The sequence below is a fragment of the Gadus macrocephalus genome, chromosome 6 (genome assembly GCF_031168955.1).
Source record: "Gadus macrocephalus chromosome 6, ASM3116895v1".
Taxonomy (NCBI): domain Eukaryota; kingdom Metazoa; phylum Chordata; class Actinopteri; order Gadiformes; family Gadidae; genus Gadus; species Gadus macrocephalus.
In genome coordinates this window covers 14,822,638-14,837,637 of record NC_082387.1, presented here as the reverse complement: position 1 = coordinate 14,837,637, position 15,000 = coordinate 14,822,638, and the positions used below count along the sequence as shown (strand labels likewise).

Below are 15,000 nucleotides of genomic sequence, written 5' to 3'. Positions count from 1 at the left end.
TGGGGATGATGATGGTGATGACGGTGGGGATGAGGGTTGATGAAAATGTTGATGGTGCTGGTGATGATGACGACTGGGTCGATGGTGCTGATGGTTCTGACATTGCACGTTTTGGGTCTTACTTGATGCAGTGGGCGGCGGTCATCACCCAGTTCTCGGCAATCAGGGATCCTCCGCAGGTGTGTCTCCACTCACCGCTCCTCTCATACTGGAGGGAGATCTAGGGAGAGAGACAGAGAGAAGGAGACGTGAAGACGGACAGACAGACAGCCAGACAGGAAGAGACATCACCAAACATCCTCAAACACGTTCCTTTCATCTGTATCTTCTCATGAACATGGCTTTGGGTTTCCCCGGTGTTTGTAATTAAAGCAGCAGATGCAGCCCTTAAGGCTCCACCACCAGCAGGCCGCTGTTTACGGTCTGCGTCTCACCTGCCAAGGCCAGCTATTGGGCCTGGCGTCCACGCCGTTCACCACGCGGGACGAGTAGGGCTCGATGGGAGGGGACCCGCAGCCGAGGGCTGTAGACACACACACAAAGTTTAGCTGGTTATTTATAAGGTTGTCAGAGGATAAAGCGAACAGGCACGGGCTGGAACGGTGAGTCATGTGTGTGGGAAGGAGCCCGCCCGTAGAGGAACTCCATCCCGAGTCCTGACAGAGAGAGTGTGACGGGGAGCTCCAGATGTTCTTACCGCTGGCGAGGAGCGATGAGGCGAGCACAAAGAGGATCATGTTGATGGATGTTTCTGCAGTCCGACGGCTGGGCGCACGCTTCTTTTTAAACCCGAGTCTAGAATCGACACCCCCAACCGGCGTCTCCTATTGGTCCGTAGAGGACTCTGCGGGAGAACGACGGACCAATGAACAAGGGCGGTGACGGTTGGCATCGGCTCGGAAGTTTTGCCGTCACACAGATGTGTGCTTTGGAACAATTCTCATGACCTTGGGACTCAAAGCCGACTATGGGGACTCGAACCAATGGCACGTGGACCCCATATCTACCAGAGATACATATCTTTGTTTGTTGTTGCTTTTGAAACTTTAGATCGCAAGCCTTACGCCCTACATATCATAAGCCTGTTATGAACCTTTCCCACCAGCATAGCCTATTATTTAATGCATGTTATTTATATTAATATTAATAGTCTGAAGGCCAAATGTTGTCTATCCTTGCGGGAATGTAACACCTGGCACTTTGAGAGCCAAGCAAGGCATTTCATGAACAGGCAGCACGGAGCAGAAAACCAGTAGGTCTATAAACAGTCTGACAACAATTTTTTTAAGTTATTACATTTATAATATTTTTATTTATTTATTATGAACATGGAAATCCCCCATTGAATACGACGACTGTTGCGTCGAAATTGCAGGAAATTAGCAAAATTTAATTCACAAGAAAGAGTTTTCGATTTGCAATGCGGAAAGGTTTGGTAACATGTGCAATGTTAAAACAAATGTCGGCTTATAAGCATACACAAAACATTAAGTAGAACTGGAAAACGGTTATATTTGTAACTTACACTTCATGCAACAGGCCAATCCAACATATTTTACGTATAATAAAAATAAGCTGATTAAATGACAGAAAAACTATACAAATATTAAAATACCTTATATCTGGGGCATTTTGTCAAGTAGCAAAGTAAAATCGTACTACAGTGAGATGGACTGGAAGGATTGGAACAAGATTATGTTCTGAAAGTCAGTACAGAAAGAAATTCTTTCCTGGGTGATATCCTGTCTCATTGTGCGGTGCCTTCGGAGCTGGATTACATTGTAAATATGTGTCAAGATCGTGCAAAAGTTATTTATGCAAGGAAAAGTGATTCAGAACAATAGTTATTTGTGGGTGGGAGTTAGAGATAAGCGGGGGGCACAGACTACAATGGGTATAATGGTGAGAAATAGTTTTGATGTGAAGGCAAAGATGATTGTATTCGGTAGCTGTTCAAGAGCACCGTTGTCCTAGTTGTCTTTCCTTGGTAACTATATGGTATAATACATATTTTCTTGGTGGAAAACAAAATATTGTTGATTACGTAAATTAAAAAAAAATATTTTCATCAGAAAATGCGGTGAGTGCTGTATTGCAAAGTTAGGTTGAAAATATGTTTTAGTAGAGCCATATAGTTTAAGACGTAAAGAAATGTTGAATGACTTAAATCAAGTGAAAGATTTGAACAGAGTTCGAAGCCTGAATTGAGTAAAAATTTAAACATGCAAACATTTAAAAAATGTAAAAGGGATGGAAACAAATTAAGTGTAAGAGTTAAACAAATTGCTAATGTGATAAAGTTTGAATACATTTGAGATTAAATATAGAGTGGCTGAGCTGTTCTGATAAAGTTTGAAATGGTTGAATCAAGTGTGTGTGTGTGTGTGTGTGTGTATGTGTGTATGTGTGTGTGTGTGTGTGTGTGTGTGTGTGTGTGAGAGAGAGAGAGAGAGAGAGAGAGAGAGAGAGAGAGAGAGAGAGAGAGAGAGAGAGAGAGAGAGAGAGAGAGAGAGAGAGAGAGAGAGAGAGAGAGAGAGAGAGAGAGAGAGAGAGAGAGAGAGAGTGTGTGTGTGTGTGTATGTGTGTGTGTGTGTGTGTGTGTGTGTGTGTGTGTGTGTGTGTGTGTGCGTGTGTGTGTTAGTGTGAGTGATGTGTGTGTCTGTTTACTTTTTATCTACTTGTGTGTGCGATTCAAGGTATTACTGTAGAACACCATATTTGGAGGAGACTGTTCTTGTTTTGGGAAGTACTAACATTGGAATCCGCTGGTCCTTTCCCATGTTGGTGTTGTGCTGTTTTTGAGCAATATGGTTGGCTATAAATATACATAAAATTCAAACGAGCTGATTGGCTAAAAAACTTTTTTTTGAGAGATCTAATTGGCAAAAAAAATAGGAGTAGCCTACCCTACTCAAGGTATAGGATCCCAAGATTTGTAGAGAATAATAAAGAAAAAATAATGCCTGAGAATAACAATCGGTGAGTGCTGCCTGCAGCACTCACCGAATGAAATTATGTTTTCCTAGGCTAAAGGATCTCTGTCTTTGTTCGTGTTAGTTCTGTGTTGCTGCTCACCACTAGATGGGACAATTTATCTAAAGCAACAGCAGTGAGTTAGGCTTTCCCATGAAAGAGGAATGTGTATCTATAAATCTTTTTCATGTTACCATTAGCTTTTTTGTGCTACCAATTGAAAAAGTGAGTGGATGTAAAAGCTAACATGTGAAAATGAATCCTTGGAAACAAGAAGAAACATCTGGCCGGAAAGAGGACAAAAGGACTGGGGAACAGCGAGCCATTAGAAATGAAAGAACCACACATAACCTTCAACTGATTGCAGTACTATATCTTTAAAGATAAGACAGCCCGTTAAATCAGGGGATTGTTCTCAATGTAGTCCTCTTTTCCTTTTGCCTTGTCTAGCCTATTGTGTGTGTGTGTGTGTGTGTGTGTGTGTGTGTGTGTGTGTGTGTGTGTGTGTGTGTGTGTGTGTGTGTGTGTGTGTGTGTGTGTGTGTGTGCGTGTGTGTGTGTGTGGGTTTGTTTGTGTGTGTGTGTGCGTGCGCGCACGCATGTGTGTGTGTTTGTGTGTGTGTGTGTGTGTGTGTGTTTGTGTGTGTGTGTGTGTGTGTTTGTGTGAGTTTGTGTGTGTCTGTGACTCTGTGTGCACATGTGCAGGATTGCATGCCTGAATGCACGTGTTTTTTCGTGTTTGCTAGTGTGTGTGTTTGTTGGTGTGTGTGTTTGTGTTTGTGTGTGAGCGCGTTGAAATGCATGTGCTTGTGATTTTCATGTGGAATAATAAGCAGTTAGTGAAAGGCTAACTAAGGTAATGTTCATTATTTTTAGACGGAGGCAAGGTAACGTAAGACGATACGATAACGCCTTCGTCCCGAGGCACGTTGCCTCAAAACGAGTCTCTCTGAAAGGGGAAACACATTAGTAGAAGATAATTCTATCAATAATCGTCTGGTCTGTACTCTATTGTAATACTCCACTTCAACACCACCACAACAAGATTCACTTCCATCTCCTGTGCCTCAGGATTATCATTTGTGTGTGTGTGTGTGATTACACTTTGAACGGATACAATTAATTCTAATTAAAGCCTGTTTTTAAACAACCCTGTGGTTTTGTGACAGGTCGGCTTTAAGAGGAGTCTTTCTGTGAGAACTGGAGGTGAACTCTGACTGCTTTCTTGCTTCGGTTTATGGTGGGTTATGCCACAGTGGAACTTGTATCCCAGCCCCCATTAGGTGAATTATGATTATAGATATCTGGGCCAAAGGGTTCCGTGCTGAGCACAGTAGAACGTCTCGCCCCTGGGGATGATTTACAGCGAACAGCCCCAACTGTTCAATCTGTTTGATGGCCACAAAGAACCATTTAAAAAGATCACACTGCCAACCAGATATACTGATGATAAAGGAAAGGGAGATATTTGAGGAAATCATTGTGTGTTTCAAATAAAAAAGGTTGCTTTTAAACGTCAATCAAGGTTTGGATCAACCTTTATTTCAAGGATCACATAAACAAAAAAATGATTGACGTCAAAAACGGATCATCATTTGCCAGGATGAATTTGAGAGGCTGTTAATTCTGTGCTTTGAAGTGAGTGTCTGGTGTGATTGAGTTATAAATATAGATATAAATATATATGTGACGCAATACAAACAACAACATCTACCGATTCACATGAGGTGGTGTACCTGTTCATAAACAAGACGTTTATGACCAGTGTAAAGAGAATCAACAAATATTCAAAATGTGTCTGTTGTAGGTTTTGATCTTATATGGCGATGCAATACTGCCATTATTGTGGAAGAATTTAATTTATGCTTGAAGATATGCAGTGTATAAACCAGGACCAGAACTGGGTGTAAGGGGGGAGCCAGCCTATGAGGGTAAAGGTTAGATAAGGCTGCCGTGTTTGAATCGGTGAAGTCATTATATATTGACGGCGGATATCGCTGAATTAAAGAGTGTTACTAGAGATAGTAGGACTGCCGTTTTAATTGCTCATTTGCTAGGAGTGTTGCGTACAAATATATGCAAATGAGACGACTGGATAATGCTTCAGTGAGGGAAGATTCATCTGGTTAACCTAATCTGAGTTTTAAAATGGCATTTATTATGGGTTTGACATTTTAGTTTCTACTAGAGCTGAATTTCTATAACGGAGCTTGGGCAATGCAAAAAAAATGGTAATGCAATTTTCTTTGAAAGAAGAGCACAATGGAGATTGGGCAAATGTACTATTTCAATGAAACGCCATCATTTGTACTTTCTTATAACAATTCAGCTTTGTGTGTTACCTGACAACAACTTAAATAGCACTGTTGACAATCCATGACCCCTGCACACTGATTTTACTTCATTAGTTGGCAATGACTGTACCTTCTGCTACACATATAAACATGGATTTAGGAGGGTGCAAAGTACGATCCACTCCCCTATTCCCTGACTCTCTCCGGCTGCTGGAAACTACATGTCGTGGAAATATCAATCAAAACTATAACCTACAATTATATACAAATTATATTAACCTTGTCTATATAATTAGGCTACTATTCATATTAAAATCAATTGTATACATTCTCCCTGTATCTTAAGATGCATCCCTTCCTCTTTCTAACTGAGAGAGGTTAAGATAGTTCACATTTGCATTCCCTCTGGAGCAACTATGGACTGACTTCTCTGCTATAAAGATTCATTTAACCTTCTTGCAGCCTTGCTTGCAGATTGACAGACGTGTCCACTTCTCCAATAGTGTATTGCAATTAACTTGGCCACTCCCACCAATCCTAAACTCTCCACTCTATGGTTACTCCCACTTAGCTTTGTTACCTGTATATACCCTACCCACAATGCAAACGTTTCCCTATAATAATCTTGTTCACCCATTGTCTAACGGATAGTGTCCTTGGTAACTTTGCTGCCTGTAGTTTCCCTGGCTGGCCGACGTGTCGTAAAAAGGGTTAGCGTTTCTCTTCTGCACCACAGCACCTCCAACCATGTCCAAGAAAACAGGCAAACCACTCCAGAACGGTGAGTAAAATCTGTGTCCGTGGCCATGAACCCACAACAATATGAAGTAACAGTATGAAGGCCGATGCTTGTCGAGATTGCATGATTGTGTAAATATGTTTGAATGATTGTTTCTTTATGCTGGTGGCAGGCTCCTAAGAAACAGATATATGAAACGCACGTTGTCATTCACCACATACAAAGACAAAGACACGGTTGCACGCAGACGGACAAACACACATACGTACACACAGACACACGGACACGTACATGTCCACACACACACACACACACACACACACACACACACACACACACATACATACATACATACATACATACATACATACATACATACATACATACATACATACATACATACATACATGCATGCATGCATGCATGCATGCATACACACACACACACACACACACACACACACACACACACACATACGCGCACACACTCAAACGTACACACACACACATACATAAACACACGCACACACTCTCTCACTGGGTGAATCTACATCATTTATCACTATGGTAAAAATAAATGTTGACAATTTCAAATTTTCTCTCCTCTCACAGAAAAGTAAGGGACAGTTGTGGTGGCCTCAAGATATATAACTTCACAAATCCACTATTGTTTATAGAAAACATGATCTGATTAACCAGAGGCTCAATCAACTATTCAAATGGGAAAGCAATATTCAAACACGTAATGCCTCCTTGTCACAAAAATATATATAAAAGGAAATATTTATTTAAAATCTGTTACAGCTGTCATCAATTAATGTAACTGCCTTAATGTTTTTGGTCATCTCAAAATGAGAAAAAGACAAGAAGATACCTGAAAACAATCTCCACAACAGCTCTGAGCTCATCTTTATGTGTTACCACATACTTTCATAAAAGTGCATTTGGGAGGCAAGATGAATCACAGCAGATATTTTTCAATATTATAATATAGTTGCAAGCCATCCACCACCAACCTGATCCGAATCACACTCAATATACAGTAACATCTAAAATGATCATGCCAGTCTATTCACCATCAAATATAGTGAAAGGTGTCTGGCAGATGTATGTCCATTTGTTGGTGCTTCTTGAGGACTTTATTTGCTGTTTTCATAACAACAGAAACTATATATATATATATATATATATATATATATATATATATATATATATATATATATATATATATATATATATAAAAGATAAAGCAAATGTTAAAGTTGTTGTTTGCTATATTGAACACATTTTCACAAACATAGATATTTCTTACTATTTCACTATCTAGATAATATTGAGCTAAAGTGTTAGTCAATTGCAGGATGTACCCATGGTAACAGATAAGACAGAGATAGGGATTGTTTCTGTAACAATGTCCATGCCAAAACTCCAGCTGACCTGGGCTCCTCCAGACAAGGAAAACAGTACGGCGATGTGAGAAAACCAGTTTAATGTAGAAGTTAATTGACAATGATATGAGCTTTTGCCCCATGTTGCCATGCAGGAGATCTCTCCGAGTGTGTGTGCTGATGGCTGGTTTAACCTGTGCACATTTATAAGTCAATGCATAACAGGTTTGCAGCCTCACCCAGCCCAGTCCAATCAGTCTGACTCGGGCCAGGTCAGCCTAAACCAGCCGTCCTCCACACACACTCCATAGTGTCATTTCACAGAGTTCCATCATGCTAGGCTCCAAGAGCTCTGGGAAACGGATGTACAGTATATTGTAATGACCTATCACACTTAAATGTTTATTTTTGTTTTGTATTAAGAAAGTTGGAAAAGCGTCCATGTTGGATTTCCCCAAAATGGATACAACACATTTCCCTCTGTCAATACCACTTCGATTAGCTAATCTCCTCCATGAACTGTTAATTGTCAAGATAGCTACTGCTCTTCTGTTGACCTCTTGGATAAGCTAGGCTGCTGAGGCTAGCACCTTGGAAAGGCGAGCAGGGTCAGAGGTTGTTCAAGTAAAAGGTGCGCTGCGCAGCCATTCGAGAGATAACAGATAACAGCGACTCTTTCATTGAAGTTCCACATTTGCAACCTAAGGTGTGATAGCAGATAACCCAACGATATGGTTGACAGCTGCACGTGTGTGTGTACCTGTTTGTGTGTGTGTGTGTGTGTGTGTGTGTGCGTCTTTCTTTCTGTCTGTCTGTCTGTCTGTCTGTCTGTCTGTCTGTCTGTCTGTCTGTCTGTCTGTCTGTCTGTCTGTCTGTGCGTGTGTGTGTGTGTGTGTATGTGTGTGTATGCGCACGCGCACATTAGAAAAACACCAATTCGCTCTATCTTTGTCTGTTTAACTTCAAACGCACCTTAATCTGATGACATTTATTTAGTGGCTCCCTCTCCCTTCCTCTGACAGCCTCCAGCACCCAGCGATGTCCGCTGGCCAAAGGCCTGGTGAGCATCGCTGCCCTGGTGAACTCAGCCGAGGAGACCCCTCAGCCAGTCTCCACCCACATCAAGGGGACCATCCCCTCCTGGATCAACGGCAGCTTCCTGAGGAACGGGCCCGGGAAGTTTGAGTTTGGGAAAGACAAGTAGGCCTATGTTCCCTAGGGTTACATGCTGCCATTTAGACATGCCCCCATTTTTTTGTTTTCAAACATCCCACCACTCCGACCATTTCTGTTTCCATTGTCGGAGTGGTGGGACGAGAAAACAATCTAAGTGCCGCAACTCTGACAATTAGATACATATGTCGGAATAGAAGTCGGTCCACTTTCCCTAGCTAGCATCGGAAAACAACACAAACAACCCGACGCCTCTTCTACATCAAACACCGACCCCCGTGTGTGCGTGTTGTGTCACAGGTACAGCCACTGGTTCGACGGCATGGCCATGATGCACCGCTTCTACGTGAAGGACGGAGACGTGACCTACAACAGCAGCTTCCTGCGGAGCGACTCCTACACCAAGAACTCGGAGAAGGACCGCATCGTGGTGTCAGAGTTCGGCACCATCGCCATGCCCGACCCCTGCAAGAACATCTTCGCCCGCTTCTTTTCCCGCTTCAAACTTCCCCGTATGTGCGCCAGTGTCTCCTCGTATATTTTCAGTGAAATCAAATTAATTTTAGTTCTGTGTCGGTCTGATTCCCTCTCCTTGGGAAGCAACTAACAACAACAGCTAGCAAGCCCGATATGCCGACTACGGATATGACTAATTAGGGCACAGTAATGAAGCGCTTTCAAAAGGAAATGTCAGGAGTAATTTGTCAAAAAACGTATTATTTCTAAGTGCTCATGACTAACATGCTTTAATGTATGTGCATGGATTTGATCGCATCCTTTATTACGTTCCCTCACAATGTCATCCAGAAACAATGATAAATAAACCAACTGCTCAAAGTGCAACGAGACATTTATATTTCTGTGTGTGGACATGCAGAGGCCACGGACAACGCCAGCGTGAACTTCGTCAAGTACAAGGGGGACTACTTCGTCAGCACGGAGACCAACTACATGAGGAGGGTGGACCCCGATAGTCTGGAGACCAAGGAGAAGGTACTTCCATACGACTGATCTGAAGCAACTGACAGTGAATACTCAGGTGGTAGGGCAGGTTGACTTGTAACCGGCAGGTTGCTGGTTCGATCCCTGGCTCCTCCTAGGTGATTGTCGAGGTGTCCGCGTCGACCAAGACACTTCTTACTGCTCCTGACTGGCTGTCGCCCTGCGTGGTCCACTCTGCCGTCGGTGTGTGAATGTGTGCTTGAATGGCTGTAAGTCGCTTTGGATAAAAGCGCCTGCTGAATGTTAAAGAAATACATGTGGAAGGAGCATGTAGGTACAGGTTATCAGGTTCCCCCTACTCAATTATGCCTCCGGGGGACATGAGGGTTCCAACCCAGACCTATTCCTCTGGAAGTCAACCACTCTAACCATGACACTCTGCCTCCCTGATGCACACATGTTCTCAGGGTGTGATATAAATCAGAGGGGGGGGGGGGTGTTCTTTATTTATTTTTTCATGAAATAATTGGCCCTGAGCCCTCAGAATGATGATGGTGTCTGTCCGCCTCAGGTGGACTGGACGCAGTACGTGGCTGTCAACTCCGCCACGGCCCACCCCCACTATGGCCGAGACGGGGCAACCTACAACATGGGCAACTCCTATGGAAAGAGTGGTAAGTCTGTCTGTCTTCTACCAGTGTCTGTCTGTCTCCGTCTACAAAATGTTGTCCTTCTGTCTGTCTATGCATATATATCTCTGTCTCTTTATCCTACACTCGTCTCTTACTCCGTTTCTGCTCTCTAACCCTGATCTCTCTCTCTCTACTCTCTAACCCTGTTGTCTCTCTCTCTCTCTCTCTCTCTCTCTCCGGTCCCTAAGCCAGCTCTCTCTCTACTCTCTAACCCTGCTCTCTCACTCTCTCTCTCTCTCCGGTCCCTAACCCAGCTCTCTCTCTACTCTCTAACCCTGCTCTCTCACTCTCTCTCTCTCTCCGGTCCCTAACCCAGCTCTCTCTCTACTCTCTAACCCTGTTCTCGCTCTCTCTCTCTACTTTTTAACCCTGCTCTCTCTCTCCCTCCGGTCCCTAAGCCAGCTCTCTCTCTACTCTCTAACCCTGCTCTCTCACTCTCTCTCTCTCCGGTCCCTAACCCAGCTCGCTCTCTACTCTCTAACCCTGTTCTCGCTCTCTCTCTACTCTCTAACCCTGCTCTCTCTCTCTCTCCGGTCCCTAACCCAGCTCTCTCTCTACTCTCTAACCCTGTTCTCTCTCTCTCTCTCTCTGGTCCCTAACTCAGCTCTCTCTCTACTCTCTAACCCTGCTCTCTCTCTCTCTCCGGTCCCTAACCCAGCTCTCTCTCTCTGCTCTCTGCCCTCCACCTCTGTCTAACCTGACATGAACCCCAGGCTTCTTCTACAACATTGTGCGCGTCCCGCCCCAGGAGACGGAGCGGGACGGGGCCAAGGAGGACGTGGCCGACCTGTACGGGGCAAAGGTCATCTGCTCCATCCCCGCCTCCGAGCCCCGGAGGCCGTCTTATTTCCACAGCTTTGGTGAGGCCAAACCTATCCACATTATGAATACATTTATATTTATGCTACACGTGAACCTCCTAAGATGCCGCAATTTGATTGGTTCGCTATCTCGGGATATCGAGCAATATCCCATGATTGAGATCTCAAACTCGGAATATTGTTCTCATCGCAAAATGTCCCGTTTTATTTCACTAATAAAATAAAAAGAATCACGGCAAAAAGTGTTATCTTGTTTATTTCTGGAGTGTTCACGTGTAGTATACTAAAACAATTATTCAATAATTGTTGACTATATCGATTCGTGGAGGGATTAATTGATTCATGGGCAGGTTTATCCGTGCGTTTCTGTAGAGCTGTAGCATCGGTCTGTCTTCGTAGAAACGCAGTACCATCTGCAGCATCACACGGGACAAACGTTGTCTTCCTTCTTTGTGGACTCTGACGGCATTTGTCTCATTGTCACTAGACACACGCACTCACACAATGAAATGTCCTTCAGGTCTGCGTATTTCAGCCTTTATTTTTTATAGCTAACCATTTATTGTATTTATTTATTTATTTTTCCAACCAGAGACATTATAGAACAATGCTAAAAAGGTGATGATTTATAAGATCTTTGTGTGTGTGAGCGTTTCTGTGTGTGTGTGTGTGTGTGTGTGTGTGTGTGTGTGTATGTTTGTGCACACGTGCGTGTGTGTGTGTGTGGGTGCGTGCGTGCGCGCGTGTGTGCGCGCGTGTGTGTATGCCCTCGACACAAATCAGATGGTGTTTGTGTGTTTGCCCCTGTGTGGGTCGACGTCGTGAGCGGAGTTGATTGTTCTGCATCAATTCTATCATGTTTCTGTAATCTTTTGAACCAGACCACCCTTCCCCTTGTCAGACAATCTGGCACCAAGAAGGCATAATTGGACATTGGGACGTTGTGATGCTGTAGGAGAATAGCAGGGGGCCTGTATACCTTAAGCCTCCAATCATGCATCTGAATTGAGATACTGCCGTCTGCCTCGCCAGCAGTTCTGAATCCAATGTTGTTGGCATTTTGCTCTGTGTGTGGTTGTATGATGCATGTTGAGTGCATGGTACACATGTAAACACGCATGCATCTCCCTTGAGGGCAGTTTTCTTGTGCATCATGCATGCATCGGATGTAAATGTGTGTACGTGGGTGTTTGAGTGCCTGTGTGTTAATGTGTGTGTGTGAGTGCTTGTGTGTGTGTGTGTGTGAGAGAGTGCTTGTATGTGTGTGAGACTGTATATGTGTGTGCGTGAGTGCCTGTGTGCGTGTGTGTGTGCGTTTGTGTATATGTTTGTGTGTGAGTGCTGGTGCATTTGTGCCTGTGTGTGTGTGTGTTGCGTCCGTGCGTGCGTGCGTGCGTGCGTGCGTGCGTGCGTGCGTGCGTGAGAGCATTGCATGGTAGCAAGGTGTTCCAACAGAACAATCTCTTTCTTGCTCTGTTCTCCTCCAGTCATGTCTGAGAACTACATCGTGTTCATCGAGCAGCCAATCAAGCTGGACATGCTGAAGGCCATGCTCTACCAGGTCCAGGGCAAGAGCTTCAACAAGATCATGACCTGGGATCCCAAGTGCGACACCATCTTCCACCTGGTCAACCGGCACACTGGCGAGGTACTGTCTCTGAACCCGGTTGGCCCCGGCCCGGGTCCCAGCAGGGGAGCGCTAAGTAGCTTAGAGCCAGACAGACGCCGCCCGACACTCGCAAATAACATCAAAGATGGGGAGATGACAAGAAGATCCACTTTCCAATCCTCTCCCACGGAAACCATGGCAACCTTTGTATATTGGTCCAAACTCCTTTTTGTTCATTTGAGTCCCACTTTTACACAAAAGATACCCTTTCTGTTTGATTATCTGCCAACAAATTATAACAATATAAATATAACAATAGTGAGCGTTTGCTCTCTATCTTTCTGTGTCGGAGACAAAAGCGAGAAAATCAAAGGCAAACAAAACAGGGACATTAACATAATTACAAATCCTTACCACCTTCCCTTGAGGAGAAACTCACCCACTTCACTCCAATCTCCATTCAACAAACTCAGTCATCAGCTCCTTCGGTCTCCACACGGCTACCAACACGTCCTGACGTTGTTTCAGTTCGACCCGGTCTACACGTGACTGACCCAATATTCTGTCTCGGTTTGGCCCCGCAGCGTAGCGCGGTCAGGTACCACGGGGAGCCCATGTTCACGCTGCACCAGATCAACGCCTACGAGGAAGGCGGCTGCCTGGTGATGGACATGTGCTGCGGGGACGACGGCGCCGTCATCGGGGACTTCACCCTGGAGAACCTGCGCCGTGGCGGGGAGGAGCTGGACAAGGTGAGACCCGGGACCCCTCGTCCACGGAGAGACAGAAGGACAGGACTGGAGGATCTTGGGGGGGCTGTGTGCATGGGGAGACCCATGGTGAAGGATAAACACGCATATCCAGGAGAGAGATAGACAGACAGAGAGACAGACAGACGCAGACACACAGACAGAGGGACACAGACACAGAGACAGACAGACACAGTCACACAGACTGAGAGACACAGACACAACGACACACGGACGGACACACACACAGAGATACAGACACACAGAAACACAGACACACACAGACACACACACACAGACAGACACACAGACAGACGCCTCGTCAATCAAGGCATTTCCGGTTGGCACTCACTGATCTATCATATCAAGAGGGATGCGTAATATTCCAGGAGATAATATTTGTGTGGAACTGCAACTTTGACTTTAAACCATACCCTCCGTGCAAATGCTTTATATTCACTGCTCATGGTTGATGTCTACCCCCTCTGGTGTTCTGTGTCAGTTCTACAACTCCATGTGCAGAAACCTCCCGAGGCGCTATGTCATTCCCCTCACTGTGGACGAAGACACCCCCATGGACCAGAACCTCGTCAACCTGTCCTTGTGCACGGCCACAGCCAAGAAGACAGGACCCGGAGAGGTGGGTGTGTGACACTGCTGCTGCTCTCTGTCAGTGGGGGAGCTGACTGAACACACCTCACACTGACATCTTATGAATGTCAGAAGAAATACATTGGCAAGTTTCTTTTTGTTGCAAGATAGTGGTAGGATTGCATGGAGAAGCCGCCTTGCCTGAACAATAGCTTTTTAATGAATAATATCTAACCTTGCTGTCATCTCGCTTGCACACACACACACACACACACACACTCTCTCTCTCTCTCTCTCTCTCTCTCTCTCTCTCGTCTCTCTCTCTCTCTCTCATCTCTCTCTCTCTCTCTCTCTCTCTCTCTCTCTCTTCTCTCTCTCTCTCTCTCTCTCTCATCTCTCTCTCTCTCTGACCGAATGACGCTAGCTTGTTGATAAAAGAAAGGTGATATGCTAGTTGTCATGGCTACCCGGCTAACAAAGTGCTGATTTCAAGGGAAAACTGTATTATGTGATGGATGCGGACTTGTACACATTCCCATTATCCCATTGATGAGATCGTATTGGGCAACATGCATAACAACAAACTAAGGCCCAGTGCTATCCCAATAGGATAGGTTTACCTCTCATTAGCATAACTGCTTTGGCATAATCGCCCAACTCAGCATAATTACCATCCTATTATCCACTGAGGAACAAAGCTGCCCTAATTGGTGTCAAATGTTCCCTTTGTCCCGCCCCTTGCCCAGGTTTACCTAACCTACGAGGAGCTCTTTAACGATGAGCTCCTGCAGTACGGGGGGCTGGAGTTCCCGCAGATAAATTACGCAGAGAACAACGGGCGGCCGTACCGCTACGTCTACGCCTGCGGCTTCGGCCACGTCTTCAGCGACTCACTGCTCAAGATGGACGTCCGCACCAAGGAGCTGAAGGTCAGCCCGTTGCTCGCACCGGCGCCGTCACCGTCGCCTAACCTGGCTCGCTCGTTATTTCATCGACGTTTCACCGTTTATGCGCTTCAGTTATTTTTTCTG

At 44.9% G+C, this 15,000-nt stretch overlaps 2 protein-coding genes across 2 annotated transcripts in view; one reads left to right on the top strand and one right to left on the bottom strand.

The window, feature by feature from the left end:
* The window catches only part of ela3l (elastase 3 like), a 4,307-nt gene extending 3,452 nt beyond the window's left edge, over positions 1 to 855 (bottom strand). Inside the window, exons 1-3 of the mRNA XM_060054341.1 lie at positions 698 to 855; positions 435 to 523; positions 123 to 220 (exon numbers count right to left, since the gene is read on the bottom strand). Coding sequence (XP_059910324.1) covers positions 123 to 220; positions 435 to 523; positions 698 to 737 — 227 coding nt within the window. The 5' untranslated portion in view covers positions 738 to 855. The remainder of the gene's footprint in view (positions 1 to 122; positions 221 to 434; positions 524 to 697) is intronic.
* A 4,986-nt stretch (positions 856 to 5,841) lies between these two features.
* On the top strand, positions 5,842 to 14,994 carry bco2l (beta-carotene 15, 15-dioxygenase 2, like; the record flags this gene model as incomplete). The annotated part of the gene is made up of 10 exons (XM_060054340.1): positions 5,842 to 6,047; positions 8,415 to 8,592; positions 8,866 to 9,077; positions 9,443 to 9,558; positions 10,079 to 10,181; positions 10,913 to 11,059; positions 12,508 to 12,668; positions 13,214 to 13,381; positions 13,881 to 14,018; positions 14,716 to 14,994. Coding segments are annotated over exons 1-10 (1,536 nt in total), but the record flags the coding sequence as incomplete, so codon positions are not given.
* Between the last annotated feature and the right edge of the window lie 6 nt (positions 14,995 to 15,000).